At 39.7% G+C, this 20,122-nt stretch overlaps 1 protein-coding gene across 2 annotated transcripts in view; it reads left to right on the plus strand.

Moving 5' to 3' along the window:
- RBMS3 (RNA binding motif single stranded interacting protein 3) overlaps nt 1–20,122 on the plus strand; it is an 830,965-nt gene that overhangs the window by 743,982 nt on the left and 66,861 nt on the right. For both annotated transcript variants that reach the window (XM_040433298.1, XM_040433299.1), the window contains exons 8-9: nt 9,873–9,919; nt 12,702–12,798. In XM_040433298.1, coding sequence (XP_040289232.1) covers nt 9,873–9,919; nt 12,702–12,798 — 144 coding nt within the window. The remainder of the gene's footprint in view (nt 1–9,872; nt 9,920–12,701; nt 12,799–20,122) is intronic.

Genomic DNA, 20,122 nt, shown 5'->3' on the forward strand with positions numbered 1-20,122 from the left:
TCATTTATGGGGGTTTCCACTATGTAAGCCCCACAAAGTGACTTCAGACCTGAAATGGTCCTTAAAAAGTGGGATTTGGAAATTTTCGTAAAAATTTTAAGAATTGTTTCTAAAATTCTAAGCCTTCTAACGTCCTAAAAAAAAAAGAAGCCATTTCCAAAATTATGGCAAAATAAAGTAGACATATAGGGAACGTTAAGCAAAATTAGGCCTGACCGGGAAGGGGGCAAATAGCCCGGATGTGAAGTGGTAAAAGAAGTTCACCAAACAGCGTATGGTAGGCTCTCAGAACACATGAAAGAAGGTTCTCTGGTCAGATTAGACTAAAATTTTACATTTTGGCCGCCATAATAAATGCTATGTGTGAGGCAAACCAAACACTTCCTATCACCTCACAACACCATCCCCACAGGGCTCATGCCCACGAACGTAAGGGCTCCGTATCTGGGAAATATCTGGGAATGTCTTAATCAAAGCCAGGACTTAATTCCAACTGAGAATATTTGTCAAGACTGCAGAACACCAATGCAACCCATCTAAGTGTACATTCATAAGTTCGTATTTTCAGTCTGTGTCTGTTTTGCACTTTCTGCGTATCTCACTAAGACCCATTTATATGGGGCTGCAAAAAATTTGAACAGCACACAGATGTCATCCATGTGCTGTTTGCATCTGTGTGGCTGATCTGCGAAACATGATTAGAACAAATCTTATTCTTGTCTGTTTTGCAGACAAGAATAGGCATTTTTGAAATGAGACCCGCAATAAGTGTAGGATGCACATGGATTGCATCTGCATTATGCGGATCTGCGATTTGTGAACAGCAAAACAAATGCGATCATGTGAATTCCCCCTAACTAGTATGAGTTGTGGCTTAGCAAATGTAGACATACCCCAAGACACTTGCATTCGTAATTGTAGCAAAAAGTGGCTCCACAAAGTACCGAATTTTAGGCGGTGAATACTTATGCACTTTACATTTTTATTGTTTATGCCAACAAAAACAAGAAAAACCCAAGGCAGTGTAGATTCTCTGACTCTGGTTGGATATGATTTAGCTTGTTTCCTTTCCTCATACTAGTAATTGAGATATAATGACACAGCTAAAGTTCACAGTGTGTTTCATAAGCAGATCCTCTCATGAATCCTTCAAATTATTGAATAAAAATAGACAGCAGGCACATTTATAATGAACAATTACTGAATGTATTTTAACTTCTTGCATCATAACTAGAGATGAAAGAATTTCATATTTTGAAATTTGTTAACGCTTCGTTTGGTGGTAAAAGCTGAATTGCGTTATGGTTTCCGTTATCACAGACCATAATACAATTCTATGATGGAATGAATAACGGAATGCCTTTAGGCATTGTGTTATTCATTCCGTCATAATAAAAGTATATGGGCTGCAAAACGGATCCATCCCGTTTCCGTTATGGAGGTGAGTCATAGAATTGCATTATAGTCGTGGTAACGGAATCCATAACCAATTCTGCTTTTATCACCAAACGAAGCGTGAACGAATTTCATAACATGAAATTTGCTTATTCCTAATCATAACATTTGATTACTTATAAGACATTTTTCACTTTATCCCTTTCTGTCTTAAAATGTAGTCGAAATTAGTTTAAAAAGTATAATTTTCTACAAAATATGAAATCATGACGATGAGTAACTAGTACTACTATACTTAAAGCAAACTGTGGATTTAATGAAAGCCTTTAAGGGTAACTGTCATATTTTTCTTTATGTAATTGGATTGGTCTGACTAAGTTTTTGCCTTAGTTCCCAAGTAAATACTTTTGTATAGGTATTGAATTACCTAGTAATTGTAGCATGTTCTTTCCTCCCCCAGGCATTTCAGTGGTGCGGCTAAAACAGCGTTGCTAGGTGTCCTCCGTGTCCTATCTTCTATATACAGAAGATGGAGGACGTAGTAGTGGGCAGTCCCGAACGCTGCATGCGCACTCCCGTCGGAGCAGGATAGTGCCGATATTCGCAATAAAAATTTGCGATAAAAATTTGTGATCAACTACTCAGGAGGAAGAGGGCGTGTTTAAGTCTGGATAGAGCCGATTGGTTGGGGTGAGGCTGTGCATTCCCAAGATGAGCCAAATAAATTCTGGGTAGTTAGGGAAGGAGGTTTTAGCCTCAGGGTAAGGGCATCGGCGGCCATCTTGAGAAGATAGTCAGAAAGAAGTCTTGTGAGGAGCGGTTGCTATGGATGGAATCTTATTAAACAAGTGTTATGTGAACACAATAATTAGTGATTATGGATTATATCACCACAGCATCAACAACATATATAAAAATTTAATTTTGAGTGCTTCAGTTCTTTTGTACTTAGGGATACTAAGAAAATATTGGAGATTAAGGCCTCATGCACACGACCGTATTTTTTTGCGGTCAGCAAAACGGGGTTCAGTTTTCCAGTGATCCGTGACCGTTTTTTCGTCCGTGGGTCTTCCTTGATTTTTGGAGGATCCACGGACATGAAAAAAAAGTCGTTTTGGTGTCCGCCTGGCCGTGCGGAGCCAAACGGATCCGTCCTGAATTACAATGCAAGTCAATGGGGACGGATCCGTTTGACGTTGACACAATATGGTGCCATTTCAAACGGATCCGTCCCCATTGACTTTCAATGTAAAGTCTGGAGTCCCTTTTATACCATCAGATCGGAGTTTTCTCCAATCCGATGGTATATTTTAACTTGAAGCGTCCCCATCACCATGGGAACGCCTCTATGTTAGAATATACTGTCGGATATGAGTTAGATCGTGAAACCTCATTTCCGACAGTATATTCTAACACAGAGGCGTTCCCATGGTGATGGGGACGCTTCTAGTTAGAATATACTACAACTGTGTACATGACTGCCCCCTGCTGCCTAGCAGCATCCGATCTCATACAAGGGGCCGTGATCAGCACAATTAACCCCTCAGGTGCCGCACCTGAAGGGGTTAATTGTACTATCATATCCCCCTGTAAGAGATCAGGGCTGCCAGGCAGCAGGGGGCAGACCCCCCCCCCCTCCCCAGTTTGAATATCATTGGTGGCCAGTGCGGCCCGCCCCCCCCTTCCTCCCTCTATTGTAATAATTCGTTGGTGGCACAGTGTGCGCCCCCCCCCTTCCTCCCTCTATTGTAATAAATCGTTGGTGGCACAGTGTGCGCCCCCCCCTTCCTCCCTCTATTGTAATAAATCGTTGGTGGCACAGTGTGCGCCCCCCATCGCCCCCCCCTCCCTCTATAGCATTAACAACATTGGTGGCCAGTGTGCGGCCTCCCATCTCCCCCCCCCCCGATCATTGGTGGCAGCGGGTTACTAGCAATAGTACAATAGTAAAAGATTCATACTCACCTGGGAGCTGCGATGTTCGTGTCCGGCCGGGAGCTCCTCCTACTAGTAAGTGACAGTTCATTTAGCAATGCGCAGCACAGACCTGTCACTTACCAGTAGGTGGAGCTCCCAGCCGGACACGAACATCGCAGCAGCAGCCAGCAGCAGGTAAGTATGAATCTTCTACTATTGTACTATTGCTAAGTAACCATGGCAACCAGGACTGTAGTAGCGTCCTGGTTGCCATGGTTACCGATCGGAGCCCCAGCGATTAAACTGGGACTCCGATCGGAACTCCGCTGCCACCAATGATGGGGGGGGGGAGATGGGAGGCCGCACACTGGCCACCAATGTTGTTAATGCTATAGAGGGAGGCAGGGCCGATGGGGGGCGCACACTGTGCCACCAACGAATTATTACAATAGAGGGAGGGAGGGGGGGGCGCACACTGTGCCACCAATGAATTATTACAATAGAGGGAGGGGGGGGCCGCACTGGCCACCAACCTATTATTACAATAGAGTGGGGGGGCCGCACTGGCCACCAATAATATTCAAACTGGGGAGGGGGGGGAGGGTCTGCCCCCTGCTGCCTGGCAGCCCTGATCTCATACAGGGGGCCGTGATCAGCACAATTAACCCCTTCAGGTGCCGCACCTGAAGGGGTTAATTGTGCTGATCACGGCCCCCTGTAAGAGATCGGGTGCTGCCAGGCAGCAGGGGGCAGTCTTGTACACAGTTTGTAGTGTATTCTAACTAGAAGCGTCCCCATCACCATGGGAACGCTTCTGTGTTAGAATATACTGTCGGTTCTGAGTTTTCACGAAGTGAAAACTCAGCTTTGAAAAAGCTTTTATGCAGACGGATCTTCGGATCCGTCTGTATAAAAACTAACCTACGGCCACGGATCACGGACACGGATGCCAATCTTGTGTGCATCCGTGTTCTTTCACGGACCCATTGACTTGAATGGGTCCGTGAACCGTTGGCCGTGAAAAAAATAGGACAGGTCATATTTTTTTCACTGCCAGGAAACACAGATCACGGATGCGGCTGCAAAACGGTGCATTTTCCGATTTTTCCACGGACCCATTGAAAGTCAATGGGTCCGCGAAAAAAAACGGAAAACGGCACAACGGCCACGGGTGCACACAACGGTCGTGTGCATGAGGCCTTACTCGATCAAATTTGGAATGTCTGAACCTTTTAAAATGCAATTAAATATTTCAACCAGTCGTGATCATTGTTCCCAAACATATCTATAAGACGGAAGTTTTTATTGATAAGGACACACATACAAAATAGGACTGAATCAACATTTAGTACCAAATTTAAGGATTTTCCATTATCTTACATGAACTATAATGTTACAATAATCATGTTACAGACTGTTTTCAAACAGTCAGATGGCTTTTAACAGCCACTGCAGCCTAGATGTCTTCAATAAACTGAATCAGGTAATATAGAGATGAACGCAATCATATTAGAGAGAATGAGAATGGAAAGTCTAGACATGTCAAATATCTGCACCCGCTATTAATTTCTAGTATATATCTCCCAGGGCAGACATTATTCTTAGTGAAAGGCACATCAGGTTGCAGATTTTCTTGCCAGTTCTTTAAAACATTTCTACGGGGAAGCTGTCTTCAATTCAAAAATAATGCAAAATGTCAATGTATACGGCTTGAAATATTTTTGCTGTCAAAGAGGAACAAACATCAAATTGTGACTTATTTTAAAGCATGCCCATTATCACAAAAAAAATAAACAAACACTGATAGGCAGCCATAGATTTAGGGCTCATGTACACAAACTCATGTTTTGTCCGAATCTGATCCGCATTAAAATGCACGAAAAAGAATGGTGTTTTGATTCGCGCCAAATATATGAACTGTTTTCTCCAGAATTTTCACCAAAAAGAATGCATCATGCCAGAAATTTGTTATAAATGTCAAAGTGAGCAGGGGTATCAAATTGGCGCATATTTCACCTCATTTATCATCCTCATATCTGAAATGGCTCAAATTGTTGAGGACAGTTAAGCCAGCTTATGTGGTGGTGTTTTGTGTAAAAAGTCACATTTATGGAATAAAGATGTGACTTTTTGTCAAAAAGTCACATTTATGAAAAGAAAACCAACTTGTCGTGGGAACAAGGGATAGGTAAGTATTAAAACAGGATGTATTTATTTCTATCTAATACAGTATACATGAGCTAAACAGCAGGGTTTTGTCAGTAAATTGACATTTAACAAAAAAATAATAATAACAAAAACGTCTCGAGTCAGAGACAAAAGTCGCAATTTACCAGTAGAAATTTTGAAAATATGTTTCAAAAGTTGCAAATATGTTTCAAAAGTCTCAAGTGTGGTCTGGCAGGGGGGTGGATAAAATGGCACATTTTGGTTTAAAAAAGTCAAATTTTAGTACCATTAGTGTTAAAATGTGGCAAATAGAGAGAAATCTGTGGAAAATCAAGTTGATATTTTAAAAAGTCACATTTTAAAAGCGGTGTGTGCCTTTTGATATATGAGGTGAAGCAAATAACCATTTTTGATTTGTAACATTAGTATGTTTTTGGCGCAAATTACGCCATTATTGATAAATGACCTCTATTGTCTCCTTACCTTTCCCCTTCTCAACATACAGACAGAAAGAAAGAGAGAATCTACAGCTGCATCCCTCGTTTCCATCCCCCACCCTTTCAACTGTTTACAGTATTACTCTAGATTATTTCTTGGGGAAGGGTTTTTAACAAGGTTTCTAAACTTTTACAGACAGCTTGAAATTGGATAAGTACATAGCACAGCATAGATAAAGTAGAAAGGATTACCTATACCCATTGACCTAGCAAAGTGCTGGGAATTTCTGAAATGTGGCTTTTTTTTTTTTCATTTTTCAAGTAAAGTGGAGTTCTTTTTTATATAGAAATGGCCAAAATATGAGTAATCTGCAACACATTTAGTGAGACTGTAAATTTTCAAACTTGCCACTGCCAATGATGGGCTGAGGAAGCATTGACAGCCGTTTTGTGTTTGGAGCTGAGATCCAATCAAATGTATTATTTTAAATGCCTTATATTTATATTGGAAATTCTACTGGTGGTTAAAGTTATAACATTTTCAAGATAAGGCTATTTCTTGGGCCATCTTCATCTGAAACCACATTCAGCTTACAGTGCTGGAGCCGGTGCCCTACTTTGTCAAATGCAACTGGATGTAGACACAACCAATCAACAGATTTTGGTGTGGATTTATAGCCCAGTTGTAAAGCGTAATCTTATGTTTTATATGTAAAACCCACTTAGACCTGGAAAAAGTTCATGTTCTCTATATATCAAGTGATTTTGAGTTTAAAACAGCTCTGTGTGACTTTTATAAGAGTTTGCTTTATTTCTCTTTACTCATCACTTTTCTCTTATTTTGGATTGATCTTTTGGGGGCTTTAAACTAATTAGCAGTTTTCTATAGAGACGGTCTTAAGTTACAATAATTGTTATCTTATAATAGGGTCCCTGAACAAATTTATATTTTAATTTGCGGAGATATTTTTTTTATAAAATATTTATTTATTTAGTTTTTAGGTTATTTTTTATATCTGTCCTTGACTTCACAAATAAACTTTCATGTACGGTAATTTAATAGTGTTGATTAATGGAACTTTGACTCATCATGTAGTTGTGAGGAGATTATCCTTGTTAAAATACAACAGAATTTTAATTTCTTATTGAATTAAACAGAATTATGCCATAATTATGCCCTTAAAAAGCAAGAACTTGAAAAACAGGCTCCAGTAATTACAGGAGAGCAAATTTCTAAAAACATTTACTATATATATGGAATATAAAAAGAAATGTACACAAATATTTGTTTTTCCTGAACATATAAAATATTAATTGGGTGCTTTAAAATGGATAAAAAGTTGATAACATACATCTTCATCACAGGCTCTGCTATGCAGGATTTAAACATAATATTGTAACATCAACTCATCAACTCATTATAAAACATTAATAGTATGCAAACATCAAACTGGCAGAATAATATATGACTTGGTTTTACTTCAGCAAGTGGAAGACAAGGCCTTATCTTATTTAATAGCCTTGACAAGGTATGAATGAAGGGCAGATTTTCAGTGCTTAAGTATGCAGCATAATACATGAGTCCATGTCTTATGTATCTTTTATGAAGGGAACAATTTTAATTAAATCTGTTCTGATTGGCCAAAATTCAGGGGACTCTTATTAATTACACTCCTTAAAAACATAGGTATATGTACTGAAAAAATATCATAAGACTATATATTATGTATGTAATATATGCCAGTCTTTTACTATTTAGAGCTATTTTAGCAGCATGTGGTGTTAGGTGGTTTCATCATTATGGCTGATCATTGTGTGTGTAGATCAAAATGGCTGACTTCTCTTTAATCATGGCTGTTAAACCTTTGTGGCACCATAATAAATGTACAGTTTCAGTGCTGACAATGGATGGAGACTTTTTGTCTTGTCCTTGTGTCAACCAGCAACATAATTTCAAAGGTTGACTGGACTTGGTCATATCATTACAGCCCTAGGCCTAATAAGGGCTCCCACGATAAAGTGATATCGTCTGTTAGGACCATAACAGATGCCTGTGTGTTTTACAAGCACAAGTAATATTATACTGTCCCATAAACATATGACAGTACATTATGTTTAAAAAAGTAGTTAAAAGTCCCCTAAGGGATGTTAGCCCAGCGGCCTGTGCCGGCGCCGCTGCCCCTATCAGCAGGCACGGGCGCCTCTGTCTCAGCAGCCTATGGCTGGATTGCAGGTATTTAAAGGCACTTCCTACTACAGGAAGTTGCCTGAGCAACCTCTGTGTCTAGCCTGTCTAGTCCCTGTGCAAAGGTGTTTGTCTTGTCTGCCTTCCTGTGTACCGAATCCTGTATTGTACTCCTGGACTTTGCTTACTGCCGCCTGTCTCTGACCTCGGACTTCGTTTATGGACTTTGCCTGTTTGCCGCCTGCCCCTGACCCTGCCCCTGACCTCGGATCTTGTTTGCTGACTTTTCTTGATTGCCGCCTGTCCTGACCCGTACCTCCAGGCCTCGTACATCCCCTTGGAGCTTGCACCGAGCACTCTGACCCCCTGATCAGCTGCCACTGACTTGGGGACTACTCTAGAGTGGCACCTGGCAGCTACCCTACAGCCCAAGCCTATCCCCACCATCAGGGGCTCTAGTGAATACCAGGTAGCTGCTTAGTTATGCCCCTTCGGAGTATACCCAGTAAGTGCCGCAGTGGGTCCACACCCACTTGCATAACAAGGGAACTAAAAAAAAGGGGGAAATTAAATTAAATATTCATATTGAATATTAAAAATCATGCTGCAATACAAAAAATATACACATAAAGGTATATTTAGATACATTTTATTTAATCAAAATAAAACCACTGACCAGTATAATAAATATAATAAACATATGTCTTCTATTAATTTTAATTCTAAAGGCTATAAAAAAAACGACCTGAAACCATCAGATATAATTTTCATATATTTTTTCCAGAAACCAAGAGGAGCATTGACTGGCATTACAAACAGTGCTGAGAGTGAGCAAGCTATGTGAGCGCTTCTCTCTTCCCGTTCTAGTGATCATGGGGGTCTCAGTACTCAAAACTCACTGATTAAAATGTTTACTAAATTGCTATGACATTTCAAATGGTTTTTCCAACGTTTAGTGAAACTTTAAGGTGTTACATCTACAGAGGATCCTCCTAAAAGTGAAATGGGCTGTTTGTTTGCAGGTTACAGAATTTATGTGGATTATTGGGATTACTGGACAAAAAGTCTTACATATAGATGGAATTATTTCTCATCTTTGCTTATTCTTCCAGTCATTATAACGATTTAAAATAAGAACATATATTTAAAAAAAGCCATGCATCCTCCCCCTCAAAAAAAGAAAATGCACACAAAATGTAAGAAAAACACCATCATGGTGCATTTCATCATTATCTATTGAGTCACATCAAATATATGAAAAAAAAAAAAAATTTTGTGTGACTACTCCTTCAATTGCTAATTTTACTTAATAGTAGCTAACTATGGATGTGTCTGATGGAGTATATTCTCCCTTGTGGTCCCTATTTATACCGGTGAGGTCCATGAGAACTATTATTGAGGTGTCCACAATACAGTATTGCACTGTATTTTTCAATTTAAATAATTTTTTTTTTTTTTTTACTGAGAATAAAAATCAAAATCTATTGTTTTCCCATAATCAGTATCGCTAAATTGACTTATTGGCCTTTCTCTTTTGTTTCAGTATCCTATTTTATTAGAGAGTAGAGCATTCAAAATTCCATTATCAGAAAATATCAAGAATATAGATTATAAACTATTGAAATTTAAAAATGTAATTATTTTCAGTGTAACTATCTTTACAATAATATTTGCTCTGCTTTTTGCTGATATATTTATCTTGCAATGCACCATAGTTGTTTTCGATAGTTGAATATTAAATGTGAATTCTTCTTCTTTTTCAAATGCAGACTGGAATGGCATTGACATATGACCCAACAGCAGCTATGCAGAATGGGTGAGTACAATTTATTTTTTCTTTTAGTCTCAATTTGTCTTGTTAGTATTCATTATGTTAACTTTTGGATGTGAGATTTTGGAACATAAATTCTTACTCAGCATCACGTTTTTACGTTATAAAATAAAATAGCACGGCAAAAAAAAGAGCATGCTATCTAAAAAACATTTTTTGCCTATTTCTTTTTGGAGTAGTATTCTTAAAGCTGACATAAAATCACCCAATGTTATTCTATCTTTAAGGCATGTTAGAAAACAACTACAATATACCTTAAGCTCTGCCTCTGGAGACTTTTCAAACAGGAATTACCTTTCAGTATACCTATAAATTACTATAATTTCAAATACATCTTGAGATCAGGACGGATTTGTTGTGAGTGGGGCTGTGGTGTTATTTAATCTCTCCTGGAGATCCTCTTCACTAGTGTGAAGTGACTTCATATAGATTATGGCCTTGATGCTGGAGAAGTCTTGAAAAACTCTGTAATAATGTTAGCATCAAATGTAGCTATGGAACTCATTGCTAATAAATGACAATACAAGAGATTTTGAGGGATTTTCTTGCCAATTCATTAGTTCATCACATGAAAAGTTTAGACAGTTCAGTAACGTGAAAGCCTGGTCATGCAAATGACTTAGGTAACGAAAATCTAATTAATAAAGATGTAACAGATATTATGATTTATTTTTCATAATTTTTTCAACACTGAATATGGTTCATACTATGTCCTTTGCACTTACTGTACTTTTCACTTTTCACTGTACTTTGACCTGAGGTAGGAGTGGACTACCTCTGAAACACGTCACGCTCTGCTTGTCCATTTTTAAAGATTTATATGTCATAAATTCCAGTTTTAGGGGCACATTTATTAAGACCAGTGTTTTAGATGACGGTTTTAACAAAGCTTCTTAACTGGCGGAGGATCCGCCAGAGTTATGAAGAGGCGCTGGTCTCTCCATAACTTTGGCGCATCCAGCCCCAATTCTAAATTTAAGACAGCTTCCAAGTGATGCGGCATCTGAGGGGTTCAATGATGGGGAGCTGTGCGATCATCGTTCTTCGTCATTGTGCTCACCACATACAAAGGAATGCGCTTTGTGACTAAGTCATTTGCCAAATCGAATTTTTTATAACTTTGCTCAATACTAATATTAATAATAAAATGTATTTTTAATTTAGCCTTGGTGAGCTTTAAAGGTCTTCTGTCACCCCACTAAACAGTTTTTGTTTTTTTTTGGTTACTTTTAATCCCTATACTGCGATTTATGCATACATACTGTAATTAATGATTTTGGTTCAGCAGATTATGTTAAAAACTTACTTTTAAAATATGCAAATTACCTTGCTACCAGCAAGTAGGGCGGCTACTTGCTGGTAGCAGCCGCATCCTCCTATCCTAAAGACGCCCCCTCCGCATGTTGATTGACAGGGCCAGCGGACGGGATCTCTCTCTGCTGGCCCTGTTTGCATTCAAAATCTGGTGCCTGCCCCGTACCTGTCTTCAGTCACATCTACACCCGGCGCAGGCGCATTGAGGAAAGAGCGCCGAGCGAGCGTCCCCCTTCTCAATGCGCCTGCGCCGACTGAAGACAGGTACGGGGCAGGCGCCAGATTTTGAATGCAAACAGGGCCAGCAGAGAGAGAGCCCGTCCGCTGGCCCTGTCAATCAACATGCGGAGGCGGCCTCTTTAGGATAGGAGGATGCGGCTGCTACCAGCAAGTAGCCGCCCTACTTGCTGGTAGCAAGGTAATTTGCATATTTTAAAAGTACGTTTTTAACATAATCTGCGGAACCAAAATCATTAATTACAGTATGTATGCATAAATCGCAGTATAGGGATTAAAAGTAACCAAAAAAAAAAAAACTGTTTAGTGGGGTGACAGAAGACCTTTAAGGTGAGAAATGAATGAAGGTGTTCATTGATGAACTGATGTTTTAGGCCTAAGGCCCCTTTCACACGAGCGAGTTTTCAGCGCGGGTGCAATGCCTGACGTGAACGCATAGCACCCGCACTAAATCCTGACCCATTCATTTCAATGAGTCTGTGAACATGAGCATTTTTTTTTTCACGCATCAGTTCTGCTTTGCATGAAAAACACAGCATGTTCTATATTCTGCGTTTTTCATCCAGCCCTGGCCCCATAGAAGTGAATGGGGCTTCAGTGAAAAATGCATTGCATTCAGAAGCAAGTGCGGATGAAATGCGTTTTTCACTGAACGCACCCTAAACACATCCGGACCTAATCCGTCACACTCGTGTGAAAGGGGCCTAAATGTTTAAAATAAAATGGTTGCTAGGAGATGTTGTTTATTAACCTTCAGTTTTTTATCATGCACGTGAAATATGCATCAAAACGCATTGCACTCGCGCGGACAAAACTGAACAATTGAACACAATTGAAGACAAAACTGGCTGAACTTGCTTGCAAAATGGTGCAAGTTTCACTGAACGCACCCTGAACACATCCGAACCTAAACTGTCACGCTCATGTGAAAGGGGCCTAAATGTTTAAAATAAAATGGTTATTAGGAGATGTTTAGAAACCTTCAGTTTTTTATCATGCGCGTGAAAAACGCACCAAAAAACATTGCACTCGCGTGGAAAAAACTGAACAAGTTAACGCAATTGCAGACAAAACTGACTGAACTTGCTTGCAAAATGTTGCGAGTTTCACAGAACGCACCCTGAATGCATCCGGACCTAATCTGTCACGCTCGTGTGAAAGGGGCCCAAATGTTTAAAATAAAATTATCTACCATATTTTATTCTTTGCTTTCTAGATTTTATTCTACTCCCTACAATATTGCAACGAACAGAATGATTCCACAAACATCCATCACACCTTTTATTGCTGCTTCCCCTGTATCTACTTATCAGGTATGTTCTGTGTCTGTCCTAGTATGAAGACAGATAAATAAAGATGAATAAAAAATGTATTTGATTTGTTGTTAAACTAAAGAATGCATATACATTTTTTTGTATATGTTATGTATATGTATTATTATTATTATTATTATTATTATTATTATTATTAGCAACACGTTTCAGGCAAAAACAATTGTTGGTAAAAAACATTGAACATAAATTTTATTTTTAAGAAATAATATTTGTAAGAATTAGGGTTAGAGATAGGGAAATTTGTCTGGTTTCATGGATAGGTTTATTTAGCATTTTTGGCTTTTTTTTTTCTTTTAGACATTTTTAGCAGTATATTTTGCTGTTTTTTTTTATGCAGCCAGATGTCCTTTTAAAATCTATAGTAAATTATGAAATTCACCTGATTTTTGTGTGCCTTTTTTGTGTGTTTTTAGCTTTTTGGCATTTTTATGAAAACTTAACATTCTTTAGGTGTGGCATTTTTTAAGAGGCACAGTAGAAATCTCTATGGGAGTTTAAAAAAAATCTAATCTAAAAAAATTAATAATGCAATTCTGTTATTTTTTTGGGGGGGGCTTTGTTTTTTTAACATTCGCTATGGACTAAAAATGACATGACAACCTTATCTTACAAGTTACTATAATTATAGTCATACCAAATGCATAGTTTTTATTATACTTTACTACTTTCAAAAATAAAAAAACTTTAGAACTTTTATTTTTCCCTTCGCCATATTCTCACACACTTATAACTGTAGGGTGAGCTTTAGTTTTAATTGTTACAATTTTTTATCACTTTTTATTCAATTAGTTTTTGGGCGGTTGAGGTCATTAAAAAAGGGAACATCAGTCATTTTTTTATTTCTTTTTTTGATTATGGCATTTATCATTCACAATAAATATTTTTTATTAAGCTGATATGTTATGTTGACAACATGTGACCATTGAAACCAGTAACTGCACCAGAGAGGCCAGTGATGGCTACAGTGGGCACATGTTTTCAACTTGACAACAGCCAGGTGACAGATCCCAAATAGGAGAAAAGGTGAGATGGCGCAGGATCTATCAAGTAAGTACTTATCACTTCTTTATTGAGATCCCTATATTGTCAGGGGGAAAACCTTTAAATGTGATGTTTAAAGTTGTCCAGCAGTCTGGGACTTACACTGCACAACAATGATTTTGCTACTGAGAGAAAAACATGTGATTTATACAAAAATGAGCACGCTAATTCCAAATATGAACTCGGAATTTGCTTGACAAGTCTAGATTTTAAGCTATACATGCAAAGCCTATTAAGTTATAATATTAATGCATTATATTGGAGATATTACAAAGGACATGTCCAGACCTGTTTGGACGCACTCAGGCTGATGTCAGCAGTAAGCATATAAGGCAAGCTGGACAGATTTTGATAAAGTGATCTGCTATAGTGCTATCAGTTTTAAAACTTAAAATGGATAAATGCAAATGTGTTAAAGATCCAGACAATTTCTGCTACATATGTGGCAAATACACTACTTATGATAAGCGCAAAAATCTGACAAACCGAGTGTGTCTTACAGCTTGGGATGAATTTCTATTAGTAGTGCAGAATTTCCTTGGGAACAGACGAGCTGCAAACTATGCTGAATTAATAGACAACATGCTTACAGCATATAAACAACTTGGCTGCCGAATGTCATTGAAAGTGCATTTCTTACATTCCCATCTTGACTTTTTCCCACACAATTTGGGAAACGTAAGTGAGGAACATGAAGAGCGATTCCATAAAGATATTTATACAATGGAGAAAAGGAATCAAGGCCGCTGGAATCCCAACATGATGGTGGACTACTGCTGGTTTTTGCAACGGGAAAATATGACCGTTCACAAACGCAAAGGCAGATGCCCAAAGCACTTTTAACCAGTAAGACTTTTACATAGTAACATAGTAACATAGTACATAAGGCCGAAAAAAGACATTTGTCCATCCAGTTCGGCCTGTCATCCTGCAAGTTGATCCAGAGGAAGGCAAAAAAAAAAACTGTGAGGTACAAGCCAATTTTCCCCACTTTAGGGGAATAAAAAATTCCTTCCCGACTCCAATCAGGCAATCAGAATAACTCCCTGGATGAACGACCCCTCTCTAGTAGCTATAGCCTGTAATAATATTACACTCCAGAAATACATCCAGGCCCCTCTTGAATTCCTTTATTGTACTCACCATCACCACCTTCTCAGACAGAGAGTTCCATAGTCACACTGCTCTTACCATAAAGAATCCTCTTCTATGTTTGTGTACAAACCTTCTTTCCTCCCTTCGTCACAGTCACAGTCCTGGGGATAAATAGATGATGGAAGAGATCTCTGTACTGACCCCTGATATATTTATACATAGTAATTAAAATCTCACCATCGTCTTTTTTCTAAAGTGAATAACCCTCATTTTGATAATCTTTCAGGGTACTGTAGTTGCCCCATTCCAGTTATTACTTTAGTTCCCCTCCTCTGGACCCTCTCCAGCTCTGCTATGTCTGCCTTGTTTACAGGAGCCCAGAACTGTACACTGTACTCCATGTGTGGTCTGACTAGCGATTTGTAAAGTGGTAGGACTATGTTCTTATCACGGGCATCTATGCCCCTTTTGATGAAACCCATTATCTTATTGGCCTTGGCAGCAGCTGCCTGACACTGGTTTTTGCAGCTTAGTTTGCTGTTTATTAAAATTCCTAGATCCTTTTCCATGTCAGTGTTACAGAGTGTTTTAACATTTAGTATGTACGGGTGACTTGCATTATTCCTTCCCATGTGAATAACTTTACATTTGTTAGTGTTAAACCTCATCTGCCACTTATCTGCCCAAGCCTCCAATCTATCCAGATCCCTCTGTAGAAGTATACTGTCCTCTTCAGTGTTAATTTCTTTACACAGTTTAGTGTCATCTGCGAAAATTGATAGTTTACTATGTAAGCCTTCTACAAGATCATTCATAATTATATTGAAGAGAATAGGGCCCAATACTGACCCTTGAGGTACCCCACTAGTGACAGTGACCCAATCTGAGTGTATACCGTTAATGACCACCCTCGGTTTTCTATCACTGAGCCAGTTACTTACCCACATACAGACATTTTCTCCCAGTCGGAGCATTCACATTTTATATACTAACCTTTTATGTGGTACAGTGTCAAATGCTTTGGCGAAATCCTGATATACGACATCCATTGAGTCGCCGCTGTCAAGTCTAGAACTTACCTCCTCATAGAAACTGATTAAATTAGTTTGGCATGACCGAATCCTCATGAAGCCATGCTAATATGGCGTTATTTGCTTATTCCGTATTTTTGGACCCTATAATATAGCATCTCTTAGAAAACCTTCAAACAGTTTACCCACGACAGATGTTAAACTTACCGGCCTATAGTTTTCCAGGCTCTGTTTTTGGACCCTTTTTGAATATTGGCACCACATTTGCTATGCGCCAATCCTGTGGGACATTCCCTGTCAGTATAGAGTCTGCAAATATAAGAAATAAGGGTATGGCTATGACATTACCTAATTCCCTTAGGATACGGGGGTGTATGCCATCTGGTCCTGGCGATTTGTCTATTTTAATCTTTTTAAGTTGCTGTTGTACTTCTTCCTGGGTCAGACAGGACACTTTTAATGGGGAATTTATTTTCACATTCAGCATTTCATCTGACAGTTTATTTTCCTCAGTGAATACATTGGAGAAAAAAATATTTAAAAGATTTGCTTTCTCCTCGTCGCTCTCTGCAACTCCCCCCTCATTATTCTTTATACTTTTTAACATTTATATAATTGAAGAACATTTTAGGGTTAGTTTTACTCTCTTTGGCAATTCATCTCTCGGGCTCTAGTTTGGCCGTTTTTATTTGTTTTTTACATGTTCTATTTTTTCCCTTATAGTTATTCAGTGCTTCCGTGCTACCCTCCTGTTTTAGTGATTTATATGCTTTCTTTTTGTCATTTATTGCTTTTTTTACAGTTCTAATTATCCACGATGGTTTCTTTTTGTTCCTTAACCTTTTATTCCCATACGGTATGTACCTCTCACAATGAGATTTTAGGATGCCTTTAAAGATATCCCATTTTATGGCTGTATTTTTATTTTTGAGGACTTTGTCCCAGTTAGTTAGGCTTATGGCCTCTCTTAGATGGATAAATTTAGCTTTTTTGAAGTTTGGTATTTTTGTCCCTCCCTATAGAAACACTCTTTTGAATGATAATTGGAAGTGTGGCGAAACTAACCTCGCCACTGAGTTTTGGAGGGGCCTGGTTTCCAGCCTCTTGCCCCAGGATTATGGGCCCTCTCATCAGCCCATGCTAAACTAAAGCCCCATGGCGATTTGACTGTGTTTGTGGCATCTGAGCGCTTTTTGGATATTTTGATATCAGATCCAAGCCATCTGGGGATATGTTAAATGTCTATGTTACTGTAATGGTTGGGACATTGTATATTTAAATAGTGATGTCTGTCCTATTGTCCCCAAGTGTGTATTGGCGATTTCCTTTTGTCCTGAGAGATAATTGAATTACTCCTCGGTTGTCTCCAGGACAGAAGACATTGTGTATTCTCCTGCCTGTGATAATTACATCAACCCATTGTGTAAGGTAATTGTATCACAGGCAGAGGGGAGGATTTTGTGTGGGAGTGTTTTACTGTATTGTTTTACTGTACATGTTTATTGGTTGTTTTTACAAAACCCTGTGGGTGGTACTAGTGTGTAACAATGTTATATAAGATCAATAAACGCACAGCTCTGTGTGACCACTGCTTGACCCTCAACACGGAGCCTCGTCTCATTCTTGGGGGGATTCACTGTATGCTGTTAGAGACTGATTGCTAGGAGTGTAAGCCACTTGGGTGCATTTCATATTCGTCTGCTAGCAGCTATTCGTGAGGTTCCGTTCGGAGTTTGGAGCATTCCCTTGTATGCCGTTACAATTGGTGGCAGCAGTGGGATACGATGAGGAAGACCTGGATGGCCGGGATGCATTAAGGGAAGGCATCTGGTACCAGGCCCTGGGTAATGTACAATACCAGCAAGGCAAGAGTCTCCCCAGTGAAGAGCAGCAATTGCAGAAGAAAGTGGCCCTGCAGATGCCCTTCCTGGGAAAGCAGCCCCTGGAGGAATGGGTGAAGGAACTAGAGCACCGGGTATGGCAGGAGCTATGGCTGGAGGATGTCTACCAGGCGCTCTGGTGGTATATGGCACAGTATATACCCTGGACAGCTGAGCATGACAAGCCAGAGGGAGAGGAGTTTGATGGTCCTGCCTTGCAATGAGAGTCCTTTGCAGAGCCTGACTTCGGGAGCCCTGCACAGTCCAGACTTCAGGACATTTTCTATGAGGGAGGCTAGGCAGGATTGGGATGACCCCCATGAGGTAGAGAAAGACCTCGCTCACCTAGCAACCCTGGAGTGGGAACTGGAGCAGGACTACCGAGATCTTTTCCACTCCATTGGGAAGGCTCAGCAGGACAGCAAGATGACAGACCCAGGTCCAGAGCCCTTCAGCTGGGAGGATATTGTGGATGTTTACTGGGAAGAACCCCAGGTGGCCGGTGGAGGTGGGACCGAGGTCTCTCCACCGGTCCTGCAGGGAATTGGGAGCCCAGTCTCCATTCCCCAGCTGCAGTGTAATCTACAGGGAATTGGGAGTCCAGTCTCCATTCCCCAGCGGCCATGTGATGTACAGGGAATTTGGAGCCCAGTCTAGATTCCCCAGCGGCAGTGTGATATACAGGGAATTGGGAGCCCAGTCTCCATTCCCCAGCGGCCGTGTGATATGCAGGGAATTGGAAGCCCAGTCTCCACCCCCCAGCGGCAGTGTAATATGCAGGGAATTGGGTGTCCCCCAACCTGCACATCTGTTGTCATGTCAGGCCTATTGGCTAATACTAAGTCCAGTATGGCCGTCCCTCTAGTCGGGTCCTGAACCAGTTGGGAGAGGTAATTGTCTTTGGTTATTGCCAAGAACCTGTTTCTTTTATGAGATATACAAGTTTCAGTTTCCCAGTCTATATCTAGGTAGTTGAATTCCCCCATAATAACCACCTTATTATGATTTGCCGCCTTGTCTATCTCGTTTAGTAGTAGATTTTCTGTGGACTCTGGTATATTAGGTGGTTTATAGTAAACTCCTATTAGTAATTTATTATTGTTTATAGCTCCATGTATCTCTACCCACAGTGACTCCACATGTTCATGTCCCTCACTTATATATTCCCAGAGTGTGGGCTTTAGACAGGATAAAGGCATACCCCCCTCTCCGGTTTTGACGATCCTTTCTAAACAGACTGTAACCTTGTACATTAACTGCCCAGTTATAGCTATCATCCAGCCATGTTTCTGTATTCCCACTATGTCATAGTCCTCCGCACACACCACTAATTTCAGTTTTCCAGTTTTATTAGTCAGGCTTCTGGCATAAGTATACATACATTTGAGAGGTTTATGTATATTTTTTACCCTACACCTTTCCTTCTGAACTGTTCTAGTCCCTCCTTCCATTCCTCTCCCAGTCCCACTACCTTGCCCCCGGTCTCTATCGGCACTATCTTCCCCTCCTATAGTTTAAACACTACTCCAAGCTTCTAGCCATCTTTCTCCCCAACACAGCTACCCCTTCCCTATTGAGGTGGAGCCTGTCCCTACGATTGAGCCTGTAGCCGATAGAGAAGTCGGTCCAGTTCTCTAGGAACCCAAACCCCTCCTTCCTACACCAGTTCTTGAGCCACTTGTTAATCTCCCTAATCTCCCTAAACTGAAAAACAAGACTTTTAGAAAAGTTGTTAGTCCATTAGATTTTCATACACTGTTTACTACGCAAACTTTGATGTAGATCAGGTAATTGTTGGAGTAAAAATTATTCAATGCTTTAATAGTGCTTAATTCATTTAGGTATACTTATGTATAGCAAAATTTTGTGACGTGTTACAACAATTCTGACTTCGGATTTGTAATACGCACACTCGATTTAGTATAGGACAAATGGTTTTTGCCTAGTAGCAGACACAAAGTTTTATTTTTTTGTTGTGCTAGATTTATATCAAGCTGACCGCTGAAGGGGAGTGTCTTTTTCACTGCAGCTAAGGGCGTGTCCATGCTCTCCCTATCACAGCTTAGGAGGCAGTTGAAAGATGAAACTGAGCATGTGCGCCTTCTCAGTGAACTGTTCAAAGAAATAAGAACTTAAATGAGACTATAAAGATGCATTTTACTGAATAACTCAGTAGCTATACAAAAATTTGAATATATACAATTACAATAGTATTCAGATCTAGGTGCTGGTTTGAAGACTGTAGAACATTTTTCA

The sequence above is a fragment of the Bufo bufo genome, chromosome 5 (genome assembly GCF_905171765.1).
Source record: "Bufo bufo chromosome 5, aBufBuf1.1, whole genome shotgun sequence".
NCBI classification, from domain to species: domain Eukaryota; kingdom Metazoa; phylum Chordata; class Amphibia; order Anura; family Bufonidae; genus Bufo; species Bufo bufo.